At 40.1% G+C, this 14,348-nt stretch overlaps 1 protein-coding gene across 1 annotated transcript; it reads left to right on the plus strand.

Annotated features, from left to right (window-relative positions):
• The first annotated feature begins 7,840 nt into the window (after positions 1-7,840).
• On the plus strand, positions 7,841-14,342 carry LOC106940997 (estrogen receptor beta-like). The gene is made up of 3 exons (XM_015023899.1): positions 7,841-8,614; positions 13,720-13,919; positions 14,010-14,342. The coding sequence occupies exons 1-3, from the start codon at positions 8,187-8,189 to the stop codon at positions 14,234-14,236; spliced, it is 855 nt and encodes a 284-aa protein (XP_014879385.1). The 5' UTR covers positions 7,841-8,186; the 3' UTR covers positions 14,237-14,342.
• Positions 14,343-14,348: the final 6 nt, after the last annotated feature.

A 14,348-nucleotide genomic window follows, 5' to 3' on the forward strand; every position in this document is an offset into this window, starting at 1 on the left:
ATGGCAACGGGTCCGTGCGTAATGCCGACACACAGAGCGAGAAAAGGTGGAATAGAAGAGGTTCTGTCTAGTTTGGTTCTTCACCTGTTTATCAACTTTATTGCACCTTTATTGTGGCGCACTGCAGCCGCTGCAATTCCTAACAGTTAAACAAGCGACAAAAACTGAACTAATCCCCTCTGTTTGTAAAACGAGGTCATATTTATAACAGTCGTCAAACTACGGCTCCTAAAGCATTTAAAATAAAACGATTGACCAACATAAGAAAAATCCTCCCCTTTTGCATCTTGACAGAACTAACAGAAATCAAACTGTTTATAGATTTGTATCATGGAGAATTTATCAAACATCAGTTTTCTCATCTTTATTTTAATTCGTATTTAATATGTCTGATAACAAATGATGGCGCTACTAATATTTTTGTGACAGATTTCTGCTTGTCCTGCATTGGGATAAAATGGTTTTCTGGACACAATGAATCACATAGCGACTAGTCCAATCCAGTAATACATATCAATTAGCAGCAGTATGAAATACATAAAAATAATTAACTATACTATATTAAGAAATTATATTTAATCCTCAGTGCTACATGAAGCTCATTTTGAAACAATGCAAGTTAAAAACAATATTTTGCAACAAGTAAATTAAGTCTAATGTTAGGTCTGTGTAAGCCAAATGTGAGCGTGAGACATATTACATAGATAGATACATACATAGATACATAGATGCATATGCTACCACCCCTGAAAAAAATCCCTGCCCCCCTCTTGCCACCCCATAAATATTTTGCTAGATCCGCCCCTGCAGGCCCGCAAAGGGCCCTGACAATGTTGGTTAAAGAAACTATGTAACTGTTGTTACCATGGAACCAGTATCCAAAAGACACTGAAGTGCCACACCCCCATTTTCACCAGTACAGTGGGACACTTTCCAACCAATAGTGAACCTGAGCATTTGTTTTCAAGACCATTTGAGCCATGACCTCTCCCTTCTGAATTGTGGCTCGGCAAAGCAGAAGGAACTAGTTTCCCGCCTGCTGATAAGCAGTTGCAGCCTCTCCTTGTAGTGGAGTTGGATGCTGCGGGGCAGGATTCACCCTCTGTTGGTTACAGTTTCTGGCTATATGACCAGGTTTCTGGCAGCCCCTGCAAATAATAGGGGTTGTTATATTCAAATATGGCCGATGTGGGGATCTTGAGGTGGATTGTAACAGTAACACATTTTGAGAGAGCAGATTAATCTGGATGTATTAATCTCCTTGTATGTCGAAATGGGGTCCAACAGACCCCACACACGTAACACCTGTATCATTTTCCATAGACCTCTACGTTTGCCTCAGTCCTCGCACACACAAGGGTTAACTGTCTCCCTAATAAGCCAGCTGCGCTCTGTCACAGCGTCTTCAGCGCAGCTACCACGTGCGTGACCGTCTCACAAACACAAGCTACAGTAGTAAACAAATGCTAATGTACATTGTGGACCAGCAGACCAGCAGAAAGTTTTTGTGTCAGGACTCGAAAAAGAATGGTTCTCCACTGTCAGTGGGGAATCTGTACAGGCGATGTCAGGTATCCTGATCGTATTTGTGGCACCGAGTACAGTGCATCAGGCCTAGGCACACTCAAACATTTGCCAACAACAGAAATCACTGATTTCAAAAGTAACCCTCAAAACCATGAATGCCTGACTTACCCAGCCTTGCAAGAACAATAGGCATCAGTAATCTTGTCCACAGCTATATTTATGCTGAAGCTGTGAGGATCTGCTGTTTTCCTCATCGACCGGTAGCATTTCGCTGCGACGCGCACAATGTTGGAGGCATCGCGTGGCTCAAACACCTTGATTTCGTCCAAAAAAGATGACATGAACTTGTTGGTTCCCCTGTCCATTGTCGTGGCTGATATTTTTTGAAAATTCCGGCAGAAAGGCTACACTAATCGACTCAGAAATACTTTGTAGAGAGTCAGTTGAAACGAAAGACGCCATGTTTACACATGGAAACTAAGCTCCGCGAGGCTTTGTTTGTGTGACATGCAGCCACGTGGGATTTTAGGGGGCGTTTCTGGGCGGAGCTTGGTAAGGTCAATATGCCCCAGCTACACTAACATCGCGTCAATCGAGCTTACCTTTCTTTGAGCTTCTTTTCTAAGTGACAAAAAAAGTTAGATGTAGTTCCACTGTCTGTGAAAGCGAAAGCAAACATGTTTCACTGTTTGTTTGTAGATGTTGTCAACATTTTGTTGTGCTATTTTAAATGAATATCACTATGACCAAATTCTTTAGAGAAGCAAGGTGAATTTTCTGATTGCGCAGTACTTCTTTGAGCAGCTACTTATATACTTGTGATTTTCTACATACCTTGATCACCTTAAGAATAATCAAAACTGACCTGTTTGGAGTTAATCTGCTGATCCAACCCCATTTTCTTTTTCAGTGAGAATGAAATTACCTCACTGAAAACATGCATGCATCATGTGCTTTGTCTGAGGATGAATGTGGTTCAGTTTCATTGTTTAAGCTTAAACAATAAAATAATAAAATCATGAAAAAACATTCGGTTTGATGCTTCTTGGGTTAAATAACACTGAATGGAGTGGGATTCTAGTATATTTAGATGAGTTTTGCCACTTTGTAGTTTTCTGTTGTTCACAAAGTAGTTCAATAGTTTACGTTTGTGATGGAGACCAGGGGTTCCATCCCACATTGATTATTGATATTATTTTATTTATTTACAGTCTAAATGTGTTGTATCAGTTCTTTATTTCAGATACATTGTGACATTTGGTGAACATTCTTTTTGGGTAGGGAGACCGGCCATCTTCCCTGTTCAGAGAATGTGGGGGAAGATGTCAGTTTGTTTCTGATTCAGATTGGTTCACTTTGAGTTAATTGTTTGAGTACTTGCCTTTCTGGGTATGTTTAGCAAGGTGGAGCAGAAAAGGAGACAAATGCTCCTGGAGCATACCCTCTTCCATTAAGAGGGGTAATACTCTAAGATTTATATTTAGTTATATTTACTTTTGATTGACTTCAGATTAGTTTAGTTTTAATAATTTGCTTGCATGTAAATATTTGTTGGATCATTTATTGTTTGCTAGGTTTGTGTAAGTAGTGTTTGTTTGTTGTTTGTCTTTTCTTTTTGATCACCCCTTTACCTGGTTAAGTGTTGGAACTTGCCTCAGGTATAAATGTCAGCTTCTTTGTTTCACTACAAAAAAAAGGGGTGTCGGTGTTATGAAGACTTGGAGCTCCCAAATAAATCCACCTCAAAGACATTTGTTGCCTCACTTCCTTCTTTAACGCAGAGCCTCTGCCGGTCAAAGTGACAACGTTCATTTTTATAGATGGTGATTTTCCTTTGGTTGGCATTTGGCTGGCTTGTACTTGTATAGCGCCTTATCAAGTCCAGAGGACAAAAAAGTGCTTCATACAACAGTCATTCACCTATTCATGCACACAATCACGCTGATGGTGGAAAGCTACTGGATAGTAGCCACAGCTGTCCTGGGGCAGTCTGACAGAAGAAATTTGTGTGTATAATACGCCACCGTACATTTCTTGTGCGTACGCATGTTTTATACAGGCCCCAGATGAGAAACAAAGTTACTGATATTTATCAGTCTGGAAAAGGTAGAAAGGAATTTACAAGAAATTGGAACTCCAGTGAACCACAGTGTCATCCATAAGATGGAGTAAAACACTAAGCAGTTAATGGCTGGGCTGCTGTAATGGCTGTTATGACTGTTTGCTGTAAATTTGTTGCAACTGCCACAAAACGATGTAAAAATAAATTGGTTGAAAGGGGAAGGAAGGGACAGACCTTTATGATTATTGTCATCGGTGAAGATGTTAATTGATAAAGCAAATACATTTATACATTTTTAAGTTTTTATTAAAGTAAGTAAATTTAGAAGTATTTTAGATTTCTAGTCATTTTTTTCCCTTTTTTTTCTCTTCAAGAAGTCATTAGATGAAGACCTTAAGGCCTATTATATCATTTAGTATTAATAAATTAAGTTATCAAAGTTCTGATCCCACTCATAATAATAATAATTATTATTATTATTAGGTTTTGTCTTTTATGAGTGTGAGTGTGTATTTGTGTTCTGCTTCTCTATTGAACTGGTCCTACTTAGTACATAAAGTTTTCCCTGGCATTAAATTGTATGCATGCACTTGCATTTTGCATTGACCTCACATTGTAATAATGAATTTTATTAACGGCACGGATATTATTCACTTGAACATTAGGAGTCTTATATTTAAAATTGACTTATTGAGAGCTTGATTTACTTATAATAAACCCTTTCTAAAACTTAGAGACATGTTAAAAATGTGTTGAACAAAAACATTTCCTTATTCTTTCTGCTGATTATACCAACACAATCTCAGAACTGATTTAAATTAAATGTTGAGCAATTCATCTTTCCAAATGAAGACACAATAGGCAGTGTTGTGGGGCTGTATATCGTGTCTTGGAACAGAACTGGCAATCTGGATTGAAGGACCTAGCCTCTAAATTAGGGCAACCCTGTGGTGATCCAAAGAGCGAGCATTGTTCTGCTCAGGGTCACTTCAACCTGACCCACATGAAACACATGTTGACCATGATTAGTTTGTGTCTGATGCCCAATGCTGATACAATGTTTCTTCTGTCATTACTTGTGAAGATAATTGAAATTTATTTTTGACCCATAAGTCATCATGTTGACATTAGAAACCAGTAGGTTTCTAATGTCAACATTGGTTGAGAAAATACAAAAATTATTATTTTAACCCTGACCTGATTGTTTATCAATTTAGACAAAAATGATTTTCCATAGACATGTAACACATTTCCAAGACATTTTACAACAATAGATCTACCAGAGTAACTTTGAAGAGCAACTGTAAGGTTCCCTTAGAACATCAGAAGCACTTTTGCTCAAAGTGCTTTTTCTGTGAGAAGACTGGAGTTTGAAACTCACTTCCTGTGAATTTAAAATCTACAGGGTGGGCCATAAGTTTCCATACATAGAAAAAAATAAATATTTTATATTGGACAACCGTTTTTATTTTTGTAGGACTCTGTGTAATTGCTGCACATCTTGGACCACTTCATGATAGTTTTCTGAAACTTGCAAATATGTTTTGCCACAGTGTTGTGTGTGATGCTCGTTCCATGTTTTCTGTTAAAGTTTCATGCGACCATGCGACTGCTTCCCAATCCAGCTATCAGTATAATTTCAGTTCTTTGCTCTCTTGTCAAATGCATCTTCTTGGGTATCTGAAATATAAAAGAAATATACATTTTACATTCTCCTATGTATGGAAACTTATGGCCCACCCTGTATAACCAGTGTGTTCAGTGTGTTCAAAAAACAAAACTCAGGCTATGTCAAAAACTGAACTGCATCCATCTGTTTCTTTTTTATTGTCGTTTTACTTTTTTTTTAACTTGTATATGATTTTGCATATGTTGTCTATCATGTTTTATTTTAAATTATTATTACCATGTCACTTCCTAAGTGCTTACTGAATCTGCATTTCCTCCCTGTGCATGTATGTCTTCCTCCAACAGTCCAAAAAACATGACTGTCAGGTTGATTGGTCTCGCTGCATTCTACTTGTGGGTGTATGTGTGTATCACCATTTACTGCTGGAGATAGGCACCAGCACCCCTTGCGACATCACCAGGCATATGCGTGGGGGTTAATGGATGGATGTTTAGAAAAGCCCATGTGGGGGCAAGTGCTGCAAATTAGCTTATGCTACTCACTATGGGATTGCTGTTTTATTCAGTTTGACTGTGTCCCTATCTATGGAGCCCCTTAGGAAACACGGGGAAAAATTTTTCTGCTGCCTTCCCTTGCAATACTTTTGCGTTACTTCACAATAAATTTTGTGTTCCCTGGCAATATGCTTATACTGCAATATTTGCTGGTCTATTTTGTATACAGTCACAAATGTCAATTTAAAATTTAAAATATACACACATTTAAAGAGCCTCAGTGAAAACATGTTTATTATTATTTATAATAATTATTATCATAGTGCACAAAACTGATTGAAAATTGATTTATTCATTGCATGTTTGTCTGTTTGTGTAAGGTTGAGATGGAACTGCACATGAAAATGGCCCTTTAAATCATTCAGAGTACCAACACAAAAGAGACACAGTCAAAATTGTCAGATGACTGATTACACCGTGATAATAATTCAGAAATAGTCCAAATAGTTTGGATGTACTTTTTCTTCCTTTCCTACTTACAGAAAGTTTTGGTTTTTATGATAGGTTTGTGGTGCATTTCCATGCTAAAGAAAAAGATTTTTTTTAAAAAACTTCAGATATTCCACAATAAGATATTAACATACTTGGAAAAACCTTACGAAAACCTTATATAATAGCAGAAAGTAGGATGGCCACTGTAAGATAGGCTTACAGTATTCAATTATGTTGCATGAACTGATTCAAGGATTCAAGGATTTTCTATTGTCATACCAACTAGCTAGCTCATGGTACGAAATGTGGACTCAGGTCCCAGATCAAGAAATCCACCAATCAGAAAAATAAATAAACAATAAATTAATTTAAGTGATATATATATAAGGTGATGTGTCTGTGTGTAAATAATCTAGGGGAGAAAGCTGCATTTGGTGCAGCCCGAGTTCATAATTCTACAGCTGAGGTGGATCTGGTCAACAGACTGGACTGCACGTAACAGTAAAGCTGACTATAAGAAGGGACAGAGCAGACTGACTGGACTTCTTGTCATCTGTTGAGGCAGCAGCATCAGAGCCAGGGAGCTACAAAGCCTTAACAACTTGATAAAGAAGGCTGGTTCTGTTTAGTTCTGTTCTTGGGACGACTGTGGAACCTCTGGAGATCATGATGCAAAAAAGGATTCTTCAAGAAAATTATGGACAACCCTGACCATCCTCTTCATGAGAATCACTTGGGAAAACGGTGTCTTCAGCCAGAAGCTTCTTCATATTTGCTGTAATACAGGCCACTACAGGAGATCTTTCCTCCCTAAAGCCATCACTACCTACAATAATTATTTAATTAAATGAGTTGCAACATTTAAATTTCTTTATGCAAAAATGCAAGTGCATGCATACAATTTATTTCCTTATATCAATAAAGTATTTTTTAATTGAACTGAATTGATCCAGCAGAAATATCAGTTGTGACTGAGGGAAACGGAAACTTGTGTAAAATCTGAACCAAAGATTTTTTTTTTTGATTGCCAATGATTGGGTAGCATTGTGAAAAAAAAATTGTTCAAGAGATTTGTATCTTTACAACTATTTTACTTACTAAAATGTGACATAGTTAAAGCTGCGTGAAATTTAGGATGTATGATTATTTATTATGTTTATTTGTTGAGCATGTAGTTTATTAAATAAAGGTTGGTCTGACCTTGTATTGCATTTCTATGTAACTTTTCAGGTCAGTAATAGTAAATTACCTTTATTAAAAAATAGGAAAAATTATTAACTACATTAACAATGAAGAATAAGGAATACTATTACTCAGATTTTTAAGGCAATTAGTTTTGAAATATTACCAGAAATGTTAGGTAGATTTTTACCAAATTCAGTTTCAGAGTGTTTCAGAGCTGTTGGCATTAGATACTCTTTACAAAAATGTTTTGGTTAAATTTACCCAAGCAGATTGTTTGCAAATTGTTAGCTCAACTTTTTGGGGGTAAATACTATAAGTTGTATTTTACAGTGTAGAAACTCCTCCTTACCTTCAAACCTGTCGGCAACCCTCAGTCCTCCATATTTTTTGGATCTTCTTCACATTGTTACACCTACCCCCACCCACAGATCCTCTTCTTCTATCATCTCATTCATTTTTGTAGTTATTTTTATTGTGTCTTTTATATTGTGTTTTTATGTTAAATGGTGTAAGGTGACCTTGGGTGTTAGAAAACTTGCCAATAAAATGTATTGTTATTTATTATCATTTTAGTTGAGCATAGTGAAGATGAATTAGAATTAACATGACAAAGATGATGAGCTGCTAGGTGAAAGTGGCAGACATATTTTCTCTCAAATAGAGTAAAAAAACTATATCATTTACTCTATTTCACATTTTTTTCTGTTTCTGCTACAGGATTTATGTCCACCAGAACATGTAGAGCAACAAGCTGCAAAGTCATACAGATCAATAAAGGCATCATCAACCGCTCAGCATGGCATCTTCCCCTGGGTTAAGTCTGGACCCTTTACCCATGCTTCAACTCCATGACGGGGACTACAGCAAAGCTTCAGAGAGGCCGACCTCACCAGGGCTTCTCCCTACTATGTACAGTCCTCCAATGGGCATAGAGGGCCACACCGTTTGCATCCCCTCTCCTTACACAGATAGTAGACATGACTACCACGGACATCTACCCTTGACTTTCTACAGTCCTTCGGTGCTGAGCTATACCAGAGCACCCATCGCTGACAGTCCATCATCCATGTGTCCCCCTCTGAGTCCCTCTGCCTTTTGGCCCTCTCACAACCACCACAGCATACCTTCTTTGACTCTGCACTGCACCCAACCTCTTGTCTACAATGAACCAAACCCACAAGGACCCTGGCTTGAGTCAAAATCCCATGGCATGAACCCAAACAGGTAGGACTGCAGATACTCACCTATGGATGAAAAAAATACACTGATTAATGGTGTAATGTTACATGGATTTGTTTTTGAAAGTCTTTGACACAAATGCTGTGTTCTCTTAAACCTAAACCCATAAAGAACCTAAACGTCCAAAAATAAAGTGAATAATTCTGCATTCTGCTGTACAACTTTAAAAAGTGACACTAAAACAAAGCAGATAGGACTCCCAGCTAGCACTAATGTCTGCTGTTGTGGCTTTAAGGCTTCTCATTCAATTTCAGACAGGTTAGAGAAAGAAAGACAGACCAAACCAACCGAGTTCAGTTTATTGCCGCTTCAGTGCACTTGACAAAAAAAAGAAGTCAGCCTACTGACGGACTCAAAATAAATTCTGATTTGATCCAAAATCTCAAACAACGCAGTTCACTTGGTGCTCACATAGTGTCATTAAATGAGCTACAATCCTTCATACAGAACATACATGTAGTAACAGTAGAAAGGAAAACTCATCTTCAACCAGAAGAACCCTCCAGCTGAACCAGGATCTGCCATGACTGACTGAATTACAAGAGGTAATGAAGACGTTTAGGGTCTGGTCTCCTTTTAGTGTGGATGAAACTTATCAGCATTAACTTAGCCTTTGTCAGTTTTGCTTGTTACAAATAACTCAGTCTTCTGGAGAGAAATGTGGAGAACACAAATGTAGGGCCCTCGGAAGTTTGTGTTTGGTGCACTCATTTTTCATGTGGAAAGTGATCCAGACTCACCACACTGTTTATTTTTTTATTACAGCCAACAGTATTGCAGTGTGGCATTATCTAATATTACACCAGACAAATGCAACATGATAAACAACTCACGTAAAGTTAGCCTCCCTGTGTTTACTCTGTGGATTCCAGTACAGAGCAGACCCAACCGCGACATCAATCCAGCAGGTGAAAAAATGGCAACCTCCATAGGTGAAAAATATAACATACAGTAGGTGAAAAGCAACATCCAGGGACTTAGACGATAATCAGGCTGAGGTCATACACAGAAGGACAGAGAGAGCAAACTTAGCAGGAGGGGCAGGCACTATTCGGTGGTCGTGAGGCAGAGGTCGTGAAATCCAGAACAGATGGGCTTGGCAGAAGGGGATAAATCCATGGGCAGAAAGAGTTGTAAATACACTAAAGCCTTGGAAGCAAACACTGAATCTCTACTGGCTCGTGGCTGTTGATAATCTGGAAAGGAGGCAGAGGCTGAGAGGTGTTTAAGTAGGTCGGCACCCAGGTGAGACAGGTAAGCAATCAGGCGTAGCAGGTAAGCTGAATGAGTGGCAAAACTCAGCATGGACATGTCGTAGAACATGAATCATGACAAGTAGCAGCAGCTTCTTTAGCTCGCAGATTAGTGAGTAATCTGTGAGCTTCTTTAGACTCATGTTCAAGTCTAAAGGATAAAAGAGATCACATACTACTACTATTTGCAGTTAAAGTTTCCTCTGTTCCCATCTGGGAGAGAGATAGGGTTAAACACTGAGAGCCAAGAGTATTATTTATAAAAGGAGGAAATGATGGTGCTGGTAGCAGTGGCTTAAGGCCCTGGTCTAGGGCATTGATCTAGGTAATATGTGTCACAGTTAACCAAGAACACCAAACACGAATTAGCTTCTATGAGAACTAAAACCCAAGACGGCATTTTCTTTGGCTCCCTAAATATAATTACTAACCTGAAACAATGTCAAGCAAAATATAAGGATAACTGGTACAGAGAAAGTCAGCTATAGTCCAAACCCAGCTGCCTGAATAATTCAACTAGCCCCAAACACAATGGAAATATTCACAGGAGCAGCCATGAGGCCTCACAGCAGTACTGACGCTAGAAGAGCCCATCCATCAAGAGATCTTTCCCCAACTGCTTTGCTTCTGTGATGCATCCAAGAACAAGTCCGACACTGAATCGTAGGGCATAGAGAGCCACACTGTCTGCATCCCCTCTTCATTCACAGACAGCTGTTTGTGTATAAGTCCTAAAAAATGGCTTCAGCATATTCCATCCATCCATTTTCTTTACACCCTTGTCCCTTAGTGGGGTCGGGAGGGTTGCTGGTGCCCATCTCCAGCTAACTTTCCGGACGAGAGGCGGGGTACACCCTGGACAGGTCGCCAGGGTGTACCCCAGGGTTTATAGACATATTGTGCATTTTTGAGTGGTACAGGAGACTAAGTGGTCTGAAAAGCGACCACTGTGTTGCGGAATGGTTCGCTGGCCGGAAATATAGCCAGGAAAAACCCAGAAGCAGATGGAGCGTCCCGGTGGTCTGTCCTCTGAAGTAAGTAGGAGCTAACCCTAACCCTAATTAAGCGGCGGAGCAGGTGAGTGGCATGATGAGTGAAGATTATTGGTGGTGAGGGTCAATACAAACGATAAAATAAAACTAGCAACAGGATAGAAACTAAAGAGGACATAACAAGAAACCAAGAGAGGATAAAACTAACTAGAAAATTCCTGAAGAAATTTAACGGGGGGCTGCCAAAGTGTGCCCATAGGTTTGGACCCAACGTTCTGATGGTAAAAATAAGAATCAGTGCTAAGCTGAGCTAAATTGTATCCAGTAACCTGTGGAGAGTCAGAAGCATGTTCACTCAGCTGTACTTGTACCATTCAGTATGTTAAAAGTAATCATGTAAAATTAGCCAAAATGCTAAAGTTAGCATGAATGCTGTCTGTGGCATGTGGGGCATTAGAAGCATGTTGTCTGTCATTGACTTAGTCCATTCAGTATACTAAACATGGCTAATAAGTAAGAAAAGTGTTCTGATGCTAAAAGGTAGCATCAATGCAGAGCTGAGCTAAATTGTAGTCAGTAACCTGTGGAGTCAGAAGCATGTTCACAAAGTAAAAATTAATGAATCAGGTAAAATTAGCCAAAATGCTATTGTTAACATGAATGCTATCAGTAGCATGTGGGGCATCACTTGCATGTTGTCTGTGATTGACTTACTCCATTCAGTATACTAAACATGACTGTTAAGTAATAAAATTAGCTAATAGCTTATTTTAGGTAAAAGGCTAATGCTAATGCTCTGGCTTGCTGTACAAGCCAATGCCATAACCTGAGAGAGAATGATAATAAAGTTTAATATTATTGCACCGCCTATTGCGGTGCACTAACCTGGGCGGAATATTGAGGCTTTTGTTTTTAAATTTTAAGCTTCATTTGAAATGGCCACACTAATCCCATGTGTAATAGTGATTGGGTTAAATCAGTTATACAATGCTCAAAACACAGGTAGTTCTGAATACAGGTAAGTCCTCCTCTGTAGTAACTGAAGAGGACTCAGTTACTAGATAGTTCCGCCATGTTGTAGTTTTGACATGCTGCTCAGGCCTCTCTTTTAACTGAGTCTTCTCCATAGATAGAACTACAGAGATGGTGTGTTTGTAGTCCTAAACAGCTCCTCTGCCCTGCTCTGTGTTCTGTTGCTGTGGTAATTAATCCCCTGTCAAGTGCAGCTGTGAGTGACACAGAGGGGGAGAGAATTCTCTGTTTAATCCAGCCTGTTTCACCCTGGCTGCGTTGCTATGGTAATTAATGACCTGCACCTGGGCTGTGTCTCTGTGTCAGACAGAATGGTGGAGAAAGAGTTCCTATCTATGTGACACACTCAGCGTCAGTCTAAAGCAGTTTGACAGAGAACCATAAGCCCTATAAAAAGTTTGAAAACATTTTACGGGAGCAGGCATGTGTCATGACCAACTTTGAAACCAATAGGGCAATATTTGTGCCCGTGAGGGGGAGTTAAAAAGAGTTTTGGAGTCAGAAATCCACTGTGCCGTGTGTGTTTCAGACAGAAAGATTACTAATTCTGTGAGACACTCAGACTTGATTTTTCACATTTTTCTCAGTTTATGTCGTAAAAATAATAGAAGGTAGAGTGCGTTCTCCGGGGCTGGGGGGGTGTCGTCCTGCCTCCAGTGGAGGAGTTTAAGTATCTGGGGATCTTGTTCACGAATGAGAGAAGAAGGGGGCGGGAGATCGACAGGCGGATTGGTGCAGCGTCTGCCGTGAAGCGGGCGCTGTACCGGTCCGTCATGGTGAAGAGAGAGCTGAGTCAAAAAGCGAAGCTCTCGATTTACCGGTCGATCTACTTTCCCACCCTCATCTGTGGTCATGAGCTTTGGGTCATGACCGAAAGAACGAGGTCCCAGATACAAGCGGCCGAAATGGGTTTCCTCTGCAGGGTGGCTGGGTTCTCCCTTAGAGATAAGGTGAGAAGCTCGTTCATCCTGGAGGGACTCAGAGTAGAGCCGCTGCTCCTCCACGTCGAGAGGAGCCAGTTGAGGCTCGGGCATCTGGTCAGGATGCCTCCTGGACGCCTCCCTGGTGAGGTGTTCCGGACACGTCCCGCCGGGAGGAGGCCCCGAGGAAGACCCAGGACCCGGTGGGGGGACTATGTCCCTCGGCTGGCCTGGGAACGCCTTGGGGTTCCCCCGGAGGAGCTGGAAGAAGTGGCTGGGGAGAGGGAAGTCTGGGCCTCCCTTCTGAAGCTGCTGCCCCCGCGACCCGATCCCGGATAAGCGGAAGAAAATGGATGGATGGATGGATGGATGGAGTTCAGAGGGATATTATGTTTGTTTTACACGTTGGTTGCAAAGTTCAGTTTTGCTCTCAACAGACCAGAGCACGTTCAACTTGACTTTTTTCTTGCCACTCTCCAATAAAGCGCAGACCTTTGGAATACACAGATGATCCTAATCCTGTGATTAGGTGATTTTGTTTCTCGACTATATTCAATAAAATGAGGTTGAATATATCTGCACTTCCTACTTTTAGTCTTAAAACAAGAATTTACTTTCCACATTAAAATATGCACCACTTTGTGTTGGTCTGTTGCATACTGTCAATAAAATTTATTGAACTTAATGGGTAGAAATGGTTTTGCGAGGTAATGTAATAAGCCTTTATATATCAGACAACATGATCACTGCAATGGTGATTTCATATGTATCAATGATATATGCAGTTTCTCAGATAATAGAGTTTGGCGGAGGATAAATCACCAAGGAATGATGAGGCAAAAATCCATGATGTCAAGTTGTCCTTTTCACCGAGTCTGTGCTTCTTTCTGCAGCTCTGTCATCAGCTGTAACAAGCTGCAGCGGAAGAAATCAGAAGAAGCAGGAGAAGAAATAAAGTCCTCTTCATGTTCATCTGCTGTAGGGAAAGCTGACATGCACTTCTGCGCTGTCTGTCATGACTATGCCTCTGGGTACCACTACGGTGTGTGGTCATGTGAAGGTTGCAAAGCTTTTTTCAAGAGAAGTATTCAGGGTATTATCTCTTTCTGAACCTCCCGTCTATGAATTTATTTGCTTTCTAACTACAAAAAAACGTTATAAGGTCTTGTTCCTCTTTTCCCAGGACACAACGACTACATTTGCCCTGCCACAAATCAATGCACTATTGACAAGAACCGACGTAAAAGCTGCCAGGCCTGCCGTTTACGGAAATGCTACGAAGTAGGCATGATGAAGTGTGGTAAGCATAATTTTACTAATATTCTTTACATTTTGCCATCTTGCGATAGTGTTGTTCTAGGGCTACATCATGATTATCCACATGAGCTGCTGCTGACCAAACCCTCCTAACTTAGTGTTTACATCAGCACCTCAGACCTCTGGCTACAAGCAGAGTGGTACAAACATACATCTTTGACCCAGAAGAAGAAGTGGTGCCTTCTGAACAACCATCACAGCCACT

Source organism: Poecilia latipinna, unplaced genomic scaffold (assembly GCF_001443285.1).
Source record: "Poecilia latipinna isolate Pla-1442-1.1 unplaced genomic scaffold, P_latipinna-1.0 Scaffold3446, whole genome shotgun sequence".
In the NCBI taxonomy this organism is placed as follows: domain Eukaryota; kingdom Metazoa; phylum Chordata; class Actinopteri; order Cyprinodontiformes; family Poeciliidae; genus Poecilia; species Poecilia latipinna.